The following is an 18501-nucleotide window of genomic DNA, read 5'->3' on the forward strand; positions in this document are numbered from 1 at the left end:
GAAAAACAAATGTGTTTGCGGGATCCCTTGTGTTGTCTCTGGGTCAAGGTTAATGAAATAACACAAGGGCTAAATGACATTTTTGTACAAATGATTTAAACATGTTTACTCTTAGTGTATTTACCCATCATGTGTGTTGCTTTGAAGAGCACAGCTTTAATCTAATCTGTTTCTACTTGTGTCTCAAGTAGTACCCCCCGATTGCTTTCCATGGTTCATCTGAGATGCTGTGTTACCATCACTCTGTGAGTGTGTGACTGGTGATAATTGTAAGCCAAAAACACGTGTAAATATTTTGACTTATTCATCTCTAATTGCTAGTCAAATGCCTCGACAGTCTGAGGCGAGTGATTTGTCAATGATTGGCAATTTAGTCTTCCGATATAAAAAAAACAACATTTGAAAACCAAGTTAAAAGGGAGAAATAGACTGTATAAGTTGGATCCATTTACATGATGAAGTTATATTCTTGAGGCTTTTAAAAAATTCCTGTTTCAGTTAATACAGCTCTACACATGTTTGATCATCCTAGTAGAACCAGTGAAGCAGTTTATTGGCCATCACTACTTTCTTCCAGACAGAAGTAATCGATCCGGCACAGAAAAGGCAAGTGGCTGCCAGTGGCTTTTGGTGTTGGTAATGTCCTTTCCAAGCACTTGAATCATACAAAACCCATCTGTCAGGAATTATTCAGCGGTTTAAAATGACTACTTGTGTGGAGTTAATTGAAATAACTATAAAACTCAGTTGCTGAATTTGGAGGTCATGGCTTCTTTTTCACAGATTCCCTTCAATTGGTCATCCTACTTAGCTCTTGTTTTCCAAGTGCAACTACAGGTCAGAATACATGTTCTTATCTTATTCACAGCCTGGAGAGGAGCCTTCGCTTACATTTTCCAGTGTGAATTCGTATTGATTTCTCGGCTACAATTCTCACCAAGGATCTGCTGTGCATTTTTTTTTTATTCTCTTCTCCTTCACCTCTGACCTCATGAACACACTACATTGCGGCGAGAATCTTACCCAAAAAAAAAGAAAAAGTAACCCCTGGAGTGAGTGTCGGCTCGACCCTGGCGACACGAAGTGAGGCCAAGGCAACAATGAGGCTCCTTCAACGTCATAGAAGCATGACAGGCTTCCTCCTGCACAGCGACGGCTAAACGTTTCCGAGGAGTAGGCCGTTTGAATGACGACTACGTGGGGGCTCACCGACTGTAGCTATGGATTAAGCTCACAGCAAATACTGTAAGAAACAGAAGTAATCTCTTCCCCTCTCCTCCGCGGCCCCTACCTGTTCCCACTCATTTTAATCTCCTGCCGAATTAGCTCCTGCAAAGCTGTTCAAACAGAGAGTTTATTCAGAGTGGCTATGGAGGTTAAAGGAACATGAAAATGATATCGTCTCCGGTTCCCCAAAGCTCCATTTGCTCGAAGATTGATGTGCTCATTTCCTGGTTTTGGGTCTCCATTGTAACATCCAGGTAGAATAATACACTTGCTGCCATCCTTTAATTTGCTACTTGGATGTAAAAGGACGCCGGGGAGCCTCGGCGAGCCTTGAACTACAGCCAGTAATGAGCAGAGACAATGTGTGTGCGTTTTGATTTGAACATTTTGATTACACAGTGTAATCGGGCACAGCAGTGTATCATAAAATCTTCATCACATCCACTCGCTGAGTGACTGTAGTCTCCGGTTTAATCACCTACAGAGCTCCAGATAATTTACCCGGCAGCGCTCGGTATTTGCATAAAAGCCGTTCGCTTTTTTTTTTTTGCATTTTGATGCGTCGCCGAGCGGTTCCAGGGAAGATTCCAGCCATAAAAGTAAATTCCCGCACCTGAACCGAGACACTTGACTGCCTAAATATTCACTCTCCCCCCCCCCCCCCACCCGTTGCTTTCTGTCGCCTCCCGAGCGTCAGAGATGAAATAAGGACTTTGTAATATTTCCCTCTCGCTGAAGCTGCTCATTACTCCTGCCGCTCACACGAAGATATGAATCACGCCTCGTACACGTTTCACTCTAATTGCCGGAGCGTGTCTGTTGTTAATAGACGGCGGGCCTTTTTTTCTTAACAACCCTGTGTGGTGTTATCATCCGTCAACTGTTGCGTTTCTGTTTGCAGCTCGGGCCGGTGTCGCGGGTCAACATTTCATTAGCCGAGCCGGGGAAATCCACCCGGGAGTGACACGACGCTCTCGCGGAACACAAAAGAAATCGATGGATAATGGTTATTCCTTGATGAAGCGCCTTCGGGATCAAACCGTCTGATTTTTTTCCATCCTCAGGTGTTTCAAGGACAGCGAGCCTCAAATGAACTCCTCATCATCAGAGCTAATCTTCGTCTTTAGCAGTTTCGCTTTCCGAGATGTGACCTCGGCTGTCTTTGAAGATCTCTGGTAATTCAGCAGGATTTGTACGTACTGCGGGTCATTGATGGGACGTTATGTGATAATTAGCCAATAAATCAGACAACACTTCTTTCCTCTTTAGAACAGCTAGCAAGGGTTAGAGGGCTAATGTATTATTAAGGAACATCATCCATTGATATTACAAGTACATTTCAAGGTTTTACATTCAACCGCTTTCAGAACCTTTAAGAATCTTTATGGCCTTTCTTATCAGTTCATGTCAATCAGGGAAGATTTTAATTTCCCTTTCAAATAAAACTGTGACTTCCAATGAAGAATATATATTTCTTCCATACTTATCCATTGTAACTAGTTTATAGATCAATAGTAAAAGGTTAATTTATTCATTATTATTGAATTCTGATAGTTGTGAGTGCATTAATAAACTGTTTATAAGTGACTATTAAAATAACAGTTCATAGCTGAGCTTTATAAGTAGCCAATAGATAACTTACAGGCTATTAGTTAACAAGTTATAAATTACTTGTTTACATTATGTTAATGATTTACAACTATACTTTATAAATTAGCAATAGTTTAAAACAAACTATTAGTAAATTACTTACTAATGACATACTAAGCATCAGTTAATAGTTTATACACGTTATTGGGACATTATTTTAAAGTTCCAACTGTTTTTCATTTACTAATAGTTAGTAAATGAGGAATAGTTGCAAGTAATTAATTAATCAATAACTTATCAGTTTACTTATTATCTATTAACTAGCTATAATGGATAGTTATTCTAAAGAGTAACCCACTTTCGTTGCATGAATATGTCATGATTGCTTAAAAGTTTTGTTTTTCTTGAGATGAAATCTTGTTTTTTCTGCTATGGTTGGTCAAGCACTGAGATTTGTCACTCAGCTTCATTAATCCCAGAAGTCTCCACTTCCAAGCGACTCGTTTTATAAACAAAGCGGGTGTGATTACAGCTCACTGGAGGAGAAGGGAAGATCATTATTACATCATTATGGACTCCGCTCTTGTAACCTCTCATTAGCTGAGATTTCAGAAGGGGATTGTGCTCCTTTTTTACTTGTTGTTGTATTTTGAATGTGTTGTGGTGCAGAAGTGACAAGTGACTAAAAGTTAGTTTATGTGTTTAGTATCGTCTTAAATAAGACTGACGAGTGTGAGAATTGTGTGTGTTTTTGTTGTGAGTTTCCTTCTTGTGAATTTTATGTTTAAGGAGTTTTTCAAAAAGAATAAAAGTAAGTTTTATTATGAAGGTTTGGGTGTTAGTACCTCTTTTTAACTATTCATTGTTTTATTGTGTTGATATCATTATTCAGTTCTTATTTGTGTTCTTTGTTGTATCGACTGTGTTAATGAGAATGTGTGTGTTCTTTGGGTGTTTAAAATAAGAACATTTGAGTGAATAGATGTGTTTAATGGACTGGATGGTATTTATATGTGTTTTTCATTTGTTGACTAGAAGTTAAGAATGTTTTGACGCGTGTGGTTTAGCCTCATAATTACTATTTAAGTGTTTATTCTGACAGGTGATTCAGTGTTGATGTGTTTGGTAAGTCAAGAAAGTAGTAGAGTTAGTACATGATGTGTAGTATTATTGTTTAGATTGTGCATGCCTTCACTCGAGAACCAGAGTCCAGGTGAGATGAAGACCCGGAGCTGCCAGACGAGAACAGCTGAAGATAACAATGTGTGACTAAGGAGCACTAATGTGATATAACATGAGTGAAAGAGTGATGCTTTCATTTCTCTCTCTCTCTCTCTCATGTGTGTGTGTGTGTGTGCTTGTGTGCACGCTTCCTTACTTTTAGTAAAAATTAGGGGCGAGAGGTGGCGGAAATACGTCAGTTCTGTGGGTTCTCTGAAGCCTTGACAGTCTCTTCATTTCAGATGAAGGGATAGTCTCCACTTCAAGGGAATTGTTGTATAAACAAAGTGGGCGTGATTACAACTGGCTGGAAGTGAAGGGAATTATTACATCACAATGGACTCTGCTCTTGTAACCTCTCGTTCGCTGAGATTTCAGACAGGGATTGAGCTCATTTTTAACTTGTTGTTGCATGTTTTATTTTGAATGTGTTGTGGTGCAGAAGTGACAAGTGACTTGAAGTTAGTTTGTGTGTTTGTGGTGTGTGTTAACTGTGATGTTCCTCAATGTGCCTCATCCAGTATAATCTTAAATAAAACTGACTAGTGTAAGGATTGTGAGAGTTTTTGTTGTGAGTTTCCTTCTCGTGAATTTTATGTTTAAAAAGTTTTTCAAAAAGAATACAAGTAAGTTTTAACATGCAGGTTTTGGTGTTTGTACCTGTTTTTTAACTATTTATTGTATTATTGTGTTTATATCATTATTTATTTTTTATTTGTGTTCTTTGTTGTATTGGCTGTGTTAATGGGGATGTGTGTGTTATTTGGGTGTTCAAGAGAAGAACATTTGAGTGAATAGATGTGTTTAATGGACTGGACGGTATTTATATGTGTTTTTCATTTGTTGACTAGAAGTTAACAATGTTTTGACGCGTGTGGTTTAGCCTCATAATTACTGTTTAAGTGTTTATTCTGACAGGTGATCCAGTGCTGACGTGTTTGGTAAGTCAAGAAAGTAGTAGAGTTAGTACATGGTGTGTAGTATTATTGTTTAGATTGTGCATGCCTTCACTCAAGAACCAGAGTCCAGGTTAGAGCTGCCAGACGAGAACAGCTGAAGATAACAACGTGTGACTAAGGAGCACTAATGTGACATAACATGAGTGAAAAGAGTGATGCTTTCCTTTCTCTCTCTCTCTCGCTCTCTCTCATGTGTGTGTGTGAGTGTGCGTGTGCGCGCTTCCTTCCTTTTGGTAAAAAAAATTTGGGGCGAGAGGTGGCGGAAATACGTCAGTTCTGTGGGTTCTCTGAAGCCTTGACAGTCTCTTCATTTCGGATGAAGGGATCGAGATGGAGGCAGATTTGAATCCCCTCCTGTCGCTTTAAGGACACTTATCTCAGCGCGATTATGCGAGGAGACAACACCGGGAGCCGCTGAAGCCGAACCGAGAGGCACGGACCGGAGTGTTGGAAAAACGGGAAAACCCACCATCGGGATCCAAAGGGGCTGGAATAGAACCGCTTCATCGCCTCCACGGGAGTTTTTGGATCGGGATCATTTGGAAGGGAATATCGCTCGGACTTCTTCCTCCTCCATAGGAATACGTTTCTCCCCCTAAAAAAAACTCGGATTATTCGCTGGAACGCGGCGGCTCTTCGGAGTTGCTCGGGTGTTCGGGTCCGGGGGGCTCGGGTTGGTTGTTTTGACAGGGCTCGGGATCATGGAGGAAAAAACAACAGCGACGTGATTCCTTTTTACGGCATGTATGGCGAGCTTCGCGTCGCCTGCGATCCCTGCTGCGAGGCGAGAGAAAAGTTCCGAGGCGAGAGTGTCATGCGTGGACTGGAACTGTTCCGCTCGTTTGCACCTGCTTGGACGGAACCGCGTCGACATTATCGTGACGGGGAATTAAATAAATAAAGCGGTTTTTTTTTGTTTGTTTATCGTTGTGGATACCGTACAGTCAAGGTCATATGTGGGGGGTTTATTTGTTTTAAAAACACCGGGTTGTGAGAGTCTGGAAAATTCTATCTTCCAAAAAAACAAACACCAAAACAAACATGGATGGTAAACTGAAGCCGGGTCGGAGATGCAAGCCCAAAAGGGAGCGGGTGCGGAGGTTGCGGGACGCGGGAGGCAGGGACCCCAACTCCTCCTGCTCCGACAGGGAGGGACACAGCCCAGGGAGGGACGCCGGTAAAAAGGCGCAACGCCCGGCCGTCGCCGCGGCCAGAGCGCCGCGTGGCCCCCGGAGGAAGAGGCGGGAGTCCAGCTCGCAGGAGGAGGACATCATCGATGGCTTCTCCATCGCCAGCTTCACCAGTCTGGACCGTCTGGAGGTGAGAGAGCTGTGTTACCTGCGTGTGTTTGTGTGTGTGTGTGTGTCACCTCGCAGGTGGAGGCCTGTGATGAAGTTGAACTTGACATCAGTGCCAGGTGTGTGTGTGTGTGTGTGTGTGTGTGACCGCACGCAGCTGAACTGCAGTGCTGCTGTCGTTACACATCTCGTTAAGGTTGTCTATGGATTGTGTTTGTTCCAAAAGATGGTGGTCAATTTGTGCACACCTCACACTTTGGGATCCATTATCTAAAAATAACTTCAGATCATTTCACTTTAAAAGGCAACACATGTGGAAAACCAAACTCTCCCGACTTACCCCCTCTGAAATCTCAGTGAACGAGAGGTTATGAGAGCAGAGTCCATTATGACATAATAATAGCTTCACTTCTCCTCCAGCCACCTGTAATGACTCCCCTGCTTTGTTTATACAACGAGTCCAATGAGTTGGAGGTGGGCACTTCAGTGATTGATGACGTGCGGTAACAAACCTCGATGCTTGACCAATCACAGCAGAGAAGTTGTGGTTATAGAATGGTAGAGAGTTTTCATCTCCAGAAAAAGGTAATCAGTGGTCAGGGCTCAAGTACGTTTTCTTAAGTAAATATTCTTAATGAATAGAGAGTTTAGTATAAACAGACACATACTGATGAGCACAATAGAGGTTCAAGATAAATGTTAAAGACACTAAAATCAACACATTAGTTACACTTTAACTACACTATAGTGTAACATTTGACAACACCTACAAACTTAAAGATACTATCAAATTATTAGCACCAATGGTCATGATCTGAAATAAATAACAACAATCCAAAAAACTTGTTGGACCAATTGTACCTTAGAGGGATAGTTCATCCAAAATTAAAATGTATTTTCCATTTCTTTTTGGAGTTACAGGGGGGTCCGGGGAGTATTCTATATCCATATATCGGTCGCTAATAGAGCTCACTTTTTTTTTGTGCATAAAGACAAACCAGAAAACTTCCAAATACCTTCACACTGCTTTTCTAAAATAGATAAAAGCCCAGAGAAAGTAAGCAAGTGTATATTTAAGCTTGTTTGTAGTGGAAGCCAAGCATGGGCATTGACACAGGCATGCACAAGACTTACTTCTGCTACAAACAAGATTAAAATACAGACTTTTTTCAGAACAATTTTTAACATATTTTTATTCATTTTAACTTAGCAAGCTAGGTTTACAGTCATATTCACCGATCTAGGTCAGTATAACCTATTCAAACAAGCCACACTGGGTCAAATATTGCTAACAATTTCATGGAATTATAGCGTTCAATTATGTGAAAACACTAGAACTAATTGAGAATATTAAAATAAACTACACATTGTTAATGGAGGGTATCAACGAATGTCCATCTTTACCAGCCAGGGCATTACCTGCGCGACTGTGTAGGTGTATTTGCTTGGGTTAAAGTGGTCTAAGAGGGTTTGGCGTGACCGATGTCGGCTTCAGGTTACACGTTGTATGATCTATCCTTTCCCAGACTCACATTTTTTCTGTGCGGACAGTTGATAGCTTCAATACCTCTTTGCTAAATGTGTGAAGTTCAATTCCGATGTGAATGAGATTTTTTACCACTGCAGGTGAAAATGATGTTGCTGTGTGAGAAATGGCTCTGACTTGCTTTGCTTTGTAAACCGATTCACTCTGGAGTTGTAAGCACCCTCCTGACATTTTGCTCTTTAATAAACTGCCTGTTGCTACAGTCATCTGTTACAGGCTGATACACTATTTGCTGATAACGCTGCTGCTGTCATTACTTTCTTGGTATTTCAGCCGGTAGAGGGTTTTGCTCTCAGATATATAAGAGCTTCTCTCATGACATCCTCTTACTTCTTTTATCTCATTACGCTCCAAATGACAAATAAAGCCTCGCTCTCATGGGAGGAATACCGGGGATGTTTTGTTTGATACATGTAGTGAAAAGCGGGTCCTCAAACTACCGTCTGCTTCTCTTAAGATGATGGCCTGATTTCAAACGTCCACACAATTATATCGCCGTCCACCTCATTACGATGACAACCTCCCATGTGGCTCAGCCAAAGAATTAATCAGTCATGATTGAACGCCTCCTCCTACATGCTGCGAGTGTAATGTCATCGCTGAAGGCGAGTTGCAGCGGATGTAAACGACAGCGATGCGATAGCGAAAGAGAAAAGTGGATCAAGGACTATCATGTTGCAGATGATCACTCGTTGCTATCCACCATCTGTTCGTCTATATAAGCTGCCATAGTAGACAGTAATTATATTGCGATTCACTGTTGGAGTACATGTTGATATGAGCGATATATGAAATGTAGAGCTCATTTGCTCCTGCAGCCAAACTCTCATTAACTAGTGTCTGAAACTAATTCTATTTATAGAAATGAAAACAGCAGGAACTTGTCACTATTATGATTTTCTACAATGCTGTACTGAATACCGGGAACGTTTACTGTATTTGTTAGAGTAAAAAAACGGGACTAAAACCAGCGAAATGGTTTCTGCTTGGATTCACACTTAAATACTAATGAGTACAAAATAAACTCACATACTTGTGGCTGTATATGAATGAAACAGTGTTTTAGGTTTGAACAACATAGTTAATGTAGATGTTGTTCAAATAATAATTGTTAACAGATCAATAAGAAAGATGTTAGACTGACAATATTGTAAAAACTGTCCCTTATCAGTCTAGATAGGATCCTCATACTTGCCATTGGCCAATTGCAGTCTACTGGATAATATTGTTCAGGATTGTAGCCCGGGACACAGAATCTGTATTTGTACAGTTTCAGATGGTTAAGGAATACAATATGCTTTATAGCCTTTACTATACATTAAAAATGGGACAGATTAAGACAATTCTGATTTCGTATGTACATTATGTGCATTACCATCAATTCACAGTCACATAAAACCCACATTGCACAACAAATTATAAATGGAATTATGTTTGCAAGAAAAACAACATCAAAATAATTGTTAGCAGTTCTATTGAATTACGAAGTCAAAGACCCTGCGGTTAATTCTCGGCCAATTGAGTTTGACTTGAATATCTATGAACCTTGCAGTTACACAAACAGGATTGTCTTTCAACTCTAGTTTCGATCAGTTTACCATAACAAGTAAGATATAGGTTAACCATTAAACATGCAGGAACAATTTGAAGAAACATTTTCGTGTGCCAGAAACATGCTGAGGTAAAACAGAGACGAGATGTTGGTAAAAGAGGAAGCAACTATTGTGGTCTATAGACGTGTTGAAAGAGGGCGTGAAGAAAATAGGGGATGATGCAAAATATAGGTCAATGTAAATGAGGCTTACTATGCTAAAAGAAAAAGATATAAGAAACATATGACAATATCACACATTGACAGCATTGAATTGAACAGACATTTTATACATTGAAAATATTTGGAGTTATCAAGTCAAAACGAAGAAGTTAACTTTGCTGTTCTGTAGAGACAAGACAAACTTTAGTCGACGCGTGAAAGTTAAAAATAACAAACGTTCTTGTTAGTGTTAATGTTACTGACATCATCACTGGAATCTGCCTCGATCCAATAAATTGAGAGTTTGTGTTTAATACTGGTTGAATATAGGCTTGTGTGTGATGTCTGCGTGAAATTTAAATTCCACTAACTTCAGGAGGATCAATATTACTAACTTACTTTCAAATCCTGTCAAATCAGATCAAATTATTTATTTTTTTACAAAACATAATAAATAAATTACATTTGAAATGAAGTAAAATTTTATTCCAAAGGTAAAAATATATATTTAATGTCAGCTTTTAAACCTTTAAAACAGAGCTTAAATTAAAAAAAAAACTGACAGATACTGGATATTGCTCCAGGTTGTTTTAGACTGTTAATGCACTTCATTGTTTATTGTTAATGTAAGTTTACATTTGTTGTTAATATTTTGAGAAACACTTTCCTAAAAGCACTTTCACATTTGATTAGAGAACGTATTTTCCTAATTCTTTGTTGTAAAAGCCAGAAAAAGTGTTGTATCTTAAAAAGAAACAATATATTGTTTTTACTATAGTATTGCAATATATTGCAATATATCGTATTGTCACTCATGTATCGTGATACTTATCGCCAGGCTCTTGCCTATATACTATAGTAAGTAAGTAGGGTTATACACATAGTTAAATTCATGGTGTACGGAAGACTGCACTCGCAATAAATGTAATACAATGAAAAAAGTTTCAAAAGTCTCTCAGTACTTCATATGAAAACACTTTACTGATGTAAAGTTGTTTGGAAGTCACATGACTCTTTCATTAGGTCGTCCATAGAAAATGATGTAGTGAAAAAGCTTTAGAATAATAACTAGAGATTTCAACTACACAAATCGCCTTTGTTCAAAATTAAAACAAATTTAAAATTGTTACTTTTTGTTGCTTTAAGAAGTCTTCTATTATTCAATAAAAATACAGAGGTTTTCCCACAAAGGATGCAAACATCCCAAACTGTTAATAGTCAAATGTTGTTCTCTGAATTCATGTTTATTGTTTTGACTAAATTATGTTGCCGCTGTCTTTCTTCTGCACTACGATATAATTATAAAATATATTGATTGGGTTCTTTGAACTGACCTGTCATGTTCTTTTGTATTTAACATCCTTTTATTCGCATGCAGGGATAATGAATCTTCCAGAGTAGTAGTTGAGCGATTGCTTCTTAATAATGTATTAAATAATTTCGGCCAATATCTGACGGTTCCTTCCACGACATCATAGCTCAAGTTAAGTGAACTAAAGCAGAGCAATTTATCCGTCGTCGAATCGTGCTGCCGGGCTTCCCGGAAGATAATGTGTCACATCTGACAGAAGTGCAGGAGTGCTGCCTGCTGTGATTCTCGACTTATTCCTGCTTGTTGTGTGCCGGACCGCTGCTGTCAGGGAGAGCCTGAAGATGTCAGAGCAGCTAAATGCCTTTTTCCTGGCGTCTCCAGCCTTAGAAGACATCAACACATCGCTCGTGGGTTTGTGCTATAATGAGAGGTTCTCTTACATTTCCTCACCCTGCTACAAATATGAAGCTATGAAGGACAACTGGCAGATACTTAAAAACACTGCCGAGTGTGTATTTTTCAAAACACATAGTTGAGCATTTATTATCAGATTCGGTTTTCCCACGTCGAGACGCATTAAATAAACACCCCTTTATGGAAGCTTATGTTTCCAAGGCTAAGCAAATGAGGCGTAATGCAGCGCTATGTGAGATGATACTCACATGCCAGATACTTCCTGGTAATTGGGCTGATTTGCATGCAAATGGAGTGTGTTTATGAAATGATGCCGGTGCATGTGGTACAATTACAGCAGGGGTTGGGAACTCATGTATCGTACGTGCCTCCACTCTTCATCTCCACGCGGTTAGTTCAATAATTGTCTTCATAACAAGATCTTTTTTATGCTCCTCATCATGGATTACCGGCGTTGATTTAACTTGATAATAAGCCTCACCGGGGACACATCGCCATTGGATTGTGTTCTCATGAGCAGGTCGTGACTCGTGCTTTTATCCGACGCCGCGCTGGAGTGGAGCTCACGACCTGTGCTACCTGCGCTAATTGCTCGTCAATTAGCGAGGAGGACACAGGAGTCTCTGGACTGGGAATAGATCTGACCCCTGTGATAAGATGACACCCCCCCGACGAGGGCGGAAAGTGTGTGTGTGTGTGTGTGTGGTCGTCTCGACCCCTGTCCGGTTGACTGATGGCCGCGAAGGTTGTATCAGTGTCAGGACACTGTCACATTAGCATTCCTTCTGTGCGGTCTGGAGGAATATCCTACATAACTGGGATGGTCACTGTCGTCCTCCACATGCTGAATGTTTACAGTCGTTTTTTTATTGCCTCTTTTTATCTCTATGGCCTGTTGCTCCAGGATGTTACATTTTTGATAGCGGCAACATAAAAATTCCACTAGGCAGACGTGGAAATAGTGTATTTTTATTTGGACCTGAGTAAAAGTGATCATGTATAAATTGTTTCTGATAGCTAATAAACATTGATTATACACATTTTATAAGTGTCAATACTTGACAAATATACTATAACTTGTTAAAGTTCTCAGTTTTGAGACTATGTATCGCTGCTTCTTTTTTGCATATTTAAAAGATAAATATTGGCAGATTGCTCACAGACATTGTCTGGACTATTGTAACAGTTTGTTTTCATGTCTTAACAGGAAGTTGATACAGAACTCAGAATTCTGACCAGCTCTAGTAGAAGAACTCACATTTCTCCAATCCTTAAATCTCTTCACTGGCTGTCAGTTTCTTTCAGGATAACTAAAATTCTGGTTCTTACTGATTCATGGTCAGGCTCCTCCTTACATCACTGATCTGATCCAGGCTTACACCCCAAGCGCTTTGTGACCCTGGTCTAGAAAAGCACTATACAAATATTACTTACTTGCTTACTTACTTACATTGGACGTGCTGGAGAAATTGTCTCCCAGCTGGATAAGCAAAGGAAAACGAAACTAGAAAAAAAAGTCTTGTTTGATCGGCTACATTTTTGTTTGATAACAGATGTGAATTGGTTTTATTTTATAATAAAGTGATAGCAGTTGAAAATGTCTGATTGTAGTTTTTTTCAAGTTATACATTTATGATTCAAGCAAAAAAAAAAGTGTTTTTTTAATGTTTTTACCATTGGAAAAAGTACATATTATTTTTCTCAATCTACTATAAACTAGTTAAATGAAAAGATGAGATTTAAATAAAATAAAATTAGAAAAAAAAAATCAATATATATAGTGTATACATATGTGTGCTATTTTATTATATTCACATGGTTTATATAATATTAAGGCATAATTCCACATTATAACCTCATGTTTTTTTCACCCTTTCTTTATGTGACCTTAGTATTCCCTCACAGTAGTCACAGATTCTGTGGCCGCTCAGGATATTAAACCGCAGACACCTACACAGATGTGTGAGAATCACAGTCTGAGTCACCCTTGCATGGTCTTGTGTTCCCAATTAAACGTGTAATTAGCAAGGATTGCTTTCACGTACAGTCTCTAGAATATGACAGAAGAAAATACATTACTTTTTCATAGTGATATCACGTGGTTAGGTTTTTACCTTCAAATTAGTTTCTTTAGAAAATGTGCACCTGTAGTTGTTACGTTTAAGTCTGCAAAGGTTCTACTTTGACAATTAGTAGATTGTTTAACAGATTGTCCAATTATGTAAAGTAGCATTTAAAAATCTGAAATACTGATCGCATACTTTTTTCTCAAACAATACTCAATGGACTCCTTCGCTTTACTTCTCTGCTGCATTGTAAAGCTGTTCTTTGATACCAGACTGACTTGTTAGTTATCTTTGCTCATTTGAGGTTATTTTAATTAATCCTTTATAAACCTTTCTTCTTGGCATTGACAGAGATTTTAATTTGAACAATTTGTGACCTTAATCGGTCCAGTAAACACAAGTTTAAGATCAGCATACTTGATTCAGAAAAACCTTGGATGAACATCATTGTGGTTTGTCGGCTTCTATTTTCGTCTCTATCTTGTTCTTCTCGCTGCGTTTTCATAAAAGCCTGAGGATATGTTTTTTTCCCAGAGCGGTTTGACTTTAAAGATACTCAGCTGGTCGCTGATGTTGATATTTTCTGCTCTGAACTGATATGATCAAGCTCCCCTGATGACGGCTCGGGCTCCACGGTGGTCCCGCCTGCTCCCGTAACCTGTTTCATTACAGCTGAAAGCAATTTTCCTCTGCGGCTGCATTTGATTACGCCTTGTTTATTTGCTTTGAATCGGCCCGCTGGAAAGCTGCTTATGCTGTGCATTCGCTTGTGTCACAGGCAACTTCATGTGATTAGAATAACACTTAATCTGTTGCTGGTGTCAAGTTTTTTATCAGAAAAGTGTCATTCTGAGTGATTCTGTTTTTTCTGTTTCCTTCTACACTTGCTGAAGACATATTTATATTTGACATTTTCAAATTCATGTTTATTGTAGAGTAAATATTGATCTATAATAATTTTACTAGATTGATTGAATAATAATAATAATTGAATAATAATTTTCAGGATCAACTTTAAAATTCTGGTTCTTACTTTCAGAGCTATTCATGGTCAGGCTCCTCCTTACATCACTGATCTGATCCAGCCTTACACCCCAGCTCGGTCTCTGAGGTCTGTGGATCAGAATCTACTTATGGTTCCACGCACACGGCTCAGGACCAGAGGAGAGAAATCTTTTCAGGCTGTTGCTCCTAAGCTTTGGAACAATCTTCCTCTCTCTTTGCGCTTGATGGAGTCTACTGACTCCTTTAAGAAACATCTTAAGACGTTTCTATTTGTTCAGGCTTTTCCTTGAATTTCTCGAACTCCTGTGTTGTTCTCGGTGTTGTCTTGATCTTTGAAGTATGTACTGTTTTGAGTATTGTTTTGATTGTTAAAGCGCTTTGTGACCCTGGTCTCGAAAAGCGCTATATAAATAAATATTACTTACTTACTTACTTACTTATAAGTATGCTTTAGCTAGAATGTATTGCAGTGGGAGTCTGCAAAAAGTTTAAAATGTCCATATTTTTAAGCAGCCTTTATATTACAAAGTATGATTAACAACTTTTGATGTGTAAAGTGGTATTTGCTGTATTTTTTGCTGACCATTTGTAAACCGTATAAAAACGTGTGATTCCTATTATTCAACGTATATATAAGTAGTTGCTTTTCCCACCAAGAAGCCAAAAAAATACCCTATATTTATCTTGCTTTAATATACATCAAGTTTTAAAAAGGTTATAGACAGGATTCCTGGCCGATCTTTAAAAATAATTAAAATGCATTGAATGAATCTAAAAACAAGGCCTTTATTGAGCATTTAAATATTTTTAAAAACTTTACCATTAAAACTCTTTGACACACAATCACAATAGAGGAACTTTACAACACAATAGTGAAGTGTAGATTCCAGGCAACGTGTACGTGGAGTTCCAGTACACATGCGTGTTCAAAACTTGATAGTGTGTAGTTTTCTGGGGATAAAGTGAGGCAGTTCATTGTGCTTGTCACATGTTAGCAAGTGTTCTTTTGCATTGGTCATTATTTGTTATTCATTACGTTAGTATGAATTGCGTTTGATTTCAAAATAGCTAAGTATCCTTAAGTAACTGTTATCGAAGTGAAGGTATCAATATCAGTACCAGAAGTTGATCGATACCCTCCCCTATGGAGGCACAGTGTACATTCTGCAGGACATTGTACTTTCTTTTACGTTTAAAACATAGACATTTGGGTCAAATTGTCCGAAAACTTATTCTTTTTGATTTCTCGAGAGAGGAAATTGACCAATAGGATGCAAGAATACAAAACGGTAACCATGAGGCGACTGATAGGAAAACTTGAATTGGCAAATGTTATTGTCTAATACAGGTGGAAAAAAGACATCTTTTTAAAAGTTATTCGGTCTTAAAGTAGGGTGCCTATTTTTTTTTCAATGCAAACCATTATTCAGGACAAAAGCTGGGTGCAGTATCATGACCTGGTTTGGGGTGACGCAGACATCTAGTGCGATCATAGGGACATTCTGAGCTTCATTCTTCAAGCTTCCTAAGGAGAATGGAGAAGATACGTCAGTTGACGGACAGACTACAAGCGTTTGTATATGGTCAGCTTTAATAGGGACCAAGGACAAACATGCGAACATGGTCCACATACCTCTTCCTACTCTATGTGTGTGTTTAGAAAGCAGCTGTTGCAGGACAACAAAAACTGCTCCGGAGCTGTCACATTTTTCAATTATAGCTGCTGCTCATTGCTATAAACACTTCTCAGCACAGTAAATTGACTCCCTGACGTGTCAGTTTCATAGACAGCTGGATTTGTGAGGATCAAGAGGAGGGACTTTTAACCACCTTATACAAATTAAATAAAGTCATTTTGACCTCCTTTATTGGAAGCTTTAATTTATGAACACGTATTCATAAATAGAGCAACCTGGGGACTTCCACCTGACAGCAGTATTGTGAAACAATTAGCCCGCTGAGGATTCATCTCGGCTGAAATCTCCCCGCGGATAACAAGTGAGCAGATAATAAAATGACACAATTATCCATCTGCCGCAGTATTAATAAGACGTTTGATTTGCTCCATTTGCTGTGTGAGTGACATGGCGGCGGCAAATCCCGGCTGGTTAATCCGCAATCCTTCTGTTCATCTGCTTTTACACGAATTTACAGATTTGTTTGGGGTTTTGCCTCCGCGGCAGGACTTTCTAAAGTCACTCTAATGAGGATTTAGATTTTGTTGATTTGCTGATAGTCGTACAACAGGGTCGAGTGCGAGGATTAAGGCGAACATGGCCATCGTTTGTGGATTTAGCCCGTCTGTTTAAAAAGTTTGCCTTGTTGTTTGTGTAGCTGTCGTGCTGTGTGTTTATTTTTGTATGCTGCTACACAGCTTTTATTCGGTGGCTTTGCGCCAGTATAATAAAAAATGATGCTATTAGGAGAAGAAAAGTAATGACCGTTTTTGTCAGCAGTGCTTTTAATTGGTTTCCCTTTTTTTTTTATGTCACTGCTCTGTTATTTCTATTCATTTGAAGCATCAACAAGCAATACTAGCTCATATATTAAAGACGTTTACAGTACTAATAACTGTATACAATCTAAACTAAAAACAAACAAATGAACAGAGCAGACTCATAATTCTATGAAATACAGTAATTCTCACTATTGTCACTCTGTTTTCAATAATTACATTTTTTATACAGCTATTCTATAGAAACGCCACATGAGCGCCACCTGTTGACCCGTTAAAATATTATACTGCTTCATGAAGCTTCACAATTCCATAACTAAGTTTGATAAACGGAAAATCATTTGCAGTTTTCAAGCAAAGTGAATATATTTTTTAAATACTGTTTATGAATTTGAGTTTTTTGTATTTAAAAATAAAACCTCAAAATATGTTTTGGTTTTCATTTAAATAGTTGTGTTGACTCAAGTTTATATTTTTTGATTTTGAGTAAGATTGTACAGAGCCCCTAAGGCAGACATAGGCAAAGTGCGGACCTGTATTTATGTGGAGGTCACAAGGTCAAAGTATGATCAGGTGGAATTTATTTTAATAGCTAATTAACCATTTTATTTTCATGATTCATTTCACCATATAACAATGCCATAACATGTTTTTTATATTTTTCCCTTCGTTTTTATTTGTTTTTTTTTGTGAGTATTTATTTTCCTAAGAACCCCACAAAATGTTCAGAAAACAATATGCCTAATATCATATTTAATGTTGCTTGTTTAATTTGTTATAAAAGGTATATAAAAGGCATAAAGACATCTTAGTTTTTTTTTTTTTGTAAAGGTTTTCTTCGTACTTTCTTTTGGCTTGACTGACCCTTAACACAGTCAAAGTATATATGTGGCCCCGAGGAGATGTAATTGCCAACAACTGCCCTAAGAGCACCTGTCACTTAAGGGGCCTTGTAATATTGTATTTTTTCTCATTATTATTTTGGTGTAAATATTGCAATATGTCACAGTATTGCGATGTCGTGAAACATAGTACTGTGATTAACATTCTGTGATGTGTATCATATTCTGAGGTTCTTAACTATACTTCAATTTGTTACTGCAGCTGCAGCCGATGTGTTGTTTTCCTTTTTCCCTACTGCGATAACCTTGTGCACGGCAGGGCTGACAAACAAGCGTGTCTCTAATTAAAAGGCTAACCCCCTGAGGATTTGTCTCATATCAGCTCATGTGTCCCGGGGAGGGAGCCTTCCTGAATGGAAGTGGGACGTGGTCCAGGCCAGACTCTCCTTCTGTAAAACACAGCAGCAAAGGTTGATGAATGTTTGGTAGCACTCACGAGCTCAGAGCAAGCCAATGACCTCGATAAATGTTCTGGAGGACCACTCAAGTCAAGAGCCGCGCTCAACGATGAATTATGCTTTGATATTTATAGACCGATAACACAACAATACTTCTGTAGGATTTCAGGATATATTGTGGCATCTAAAATGATTCAATGCTTTTGTGATACATTTCTTTCCTGAGGTAGTCTGGACTGTTATTGCTTTAGAATATGGTCTTCCTAGTGTCCACCTTTCCTCGAGCTGAGTTTGAAGACTCAATTAGACTTTTAATTGGATCATCAGGTAAAGTGAGAGAAGTGCAATCAATGAT

At 38.6% G+C, this 18501-nt stretch overlaps 1 protein-coding gene across 12 annotated transcripts in view; it reads left to right on the plus strand.

Moving 5' to 3' along the window:
- The first annotated feature begins 5307 nt into the window (after window positions 1-5307).
- fbrsl1 (fibrosin-like 1) overlaps window positions 5308-18501 on the plus strand; it is a 336829-nt gene continuing 323635 nt past the window's right edge. For 5 of the 12 annotated variants that reach the window (XM_087796540.1, XM_087796546.1, XM_087796541.1 and 2 more), the window contains exon 1: window positions 5310-6317. In XM_087796540.1, the coding sequence (XP_087652666.1) occupies window positions 6039-6317 (279 nt within the window). In that variant the 5' untranslated portion in view covers window positions 5310-6038. Of the gene's footprint in view, window positions 6318-18501 lie in introns of all 12 variants that reach the window. The other 7 variants (XM_087796544.1, XM_087796549.1, XM_087796542.1 and 4 more) reach the window with 3 other exon arrangements.

This window comes from Callionymus lyra, chromosome 1 (assembly GCF_982586985.1).
Source record: "Callionymus lyra chromosome 1, fCalLyr1.hap1.1, whole genome shotgun sequence".
Taxonomy (NCBI): domain Eukaryota; kingdom Metazoa; phylum Chordata; class Actinopteri; order Syngnathiformes; family Callionymidae; genus Callionymus; species Callionymus lyra.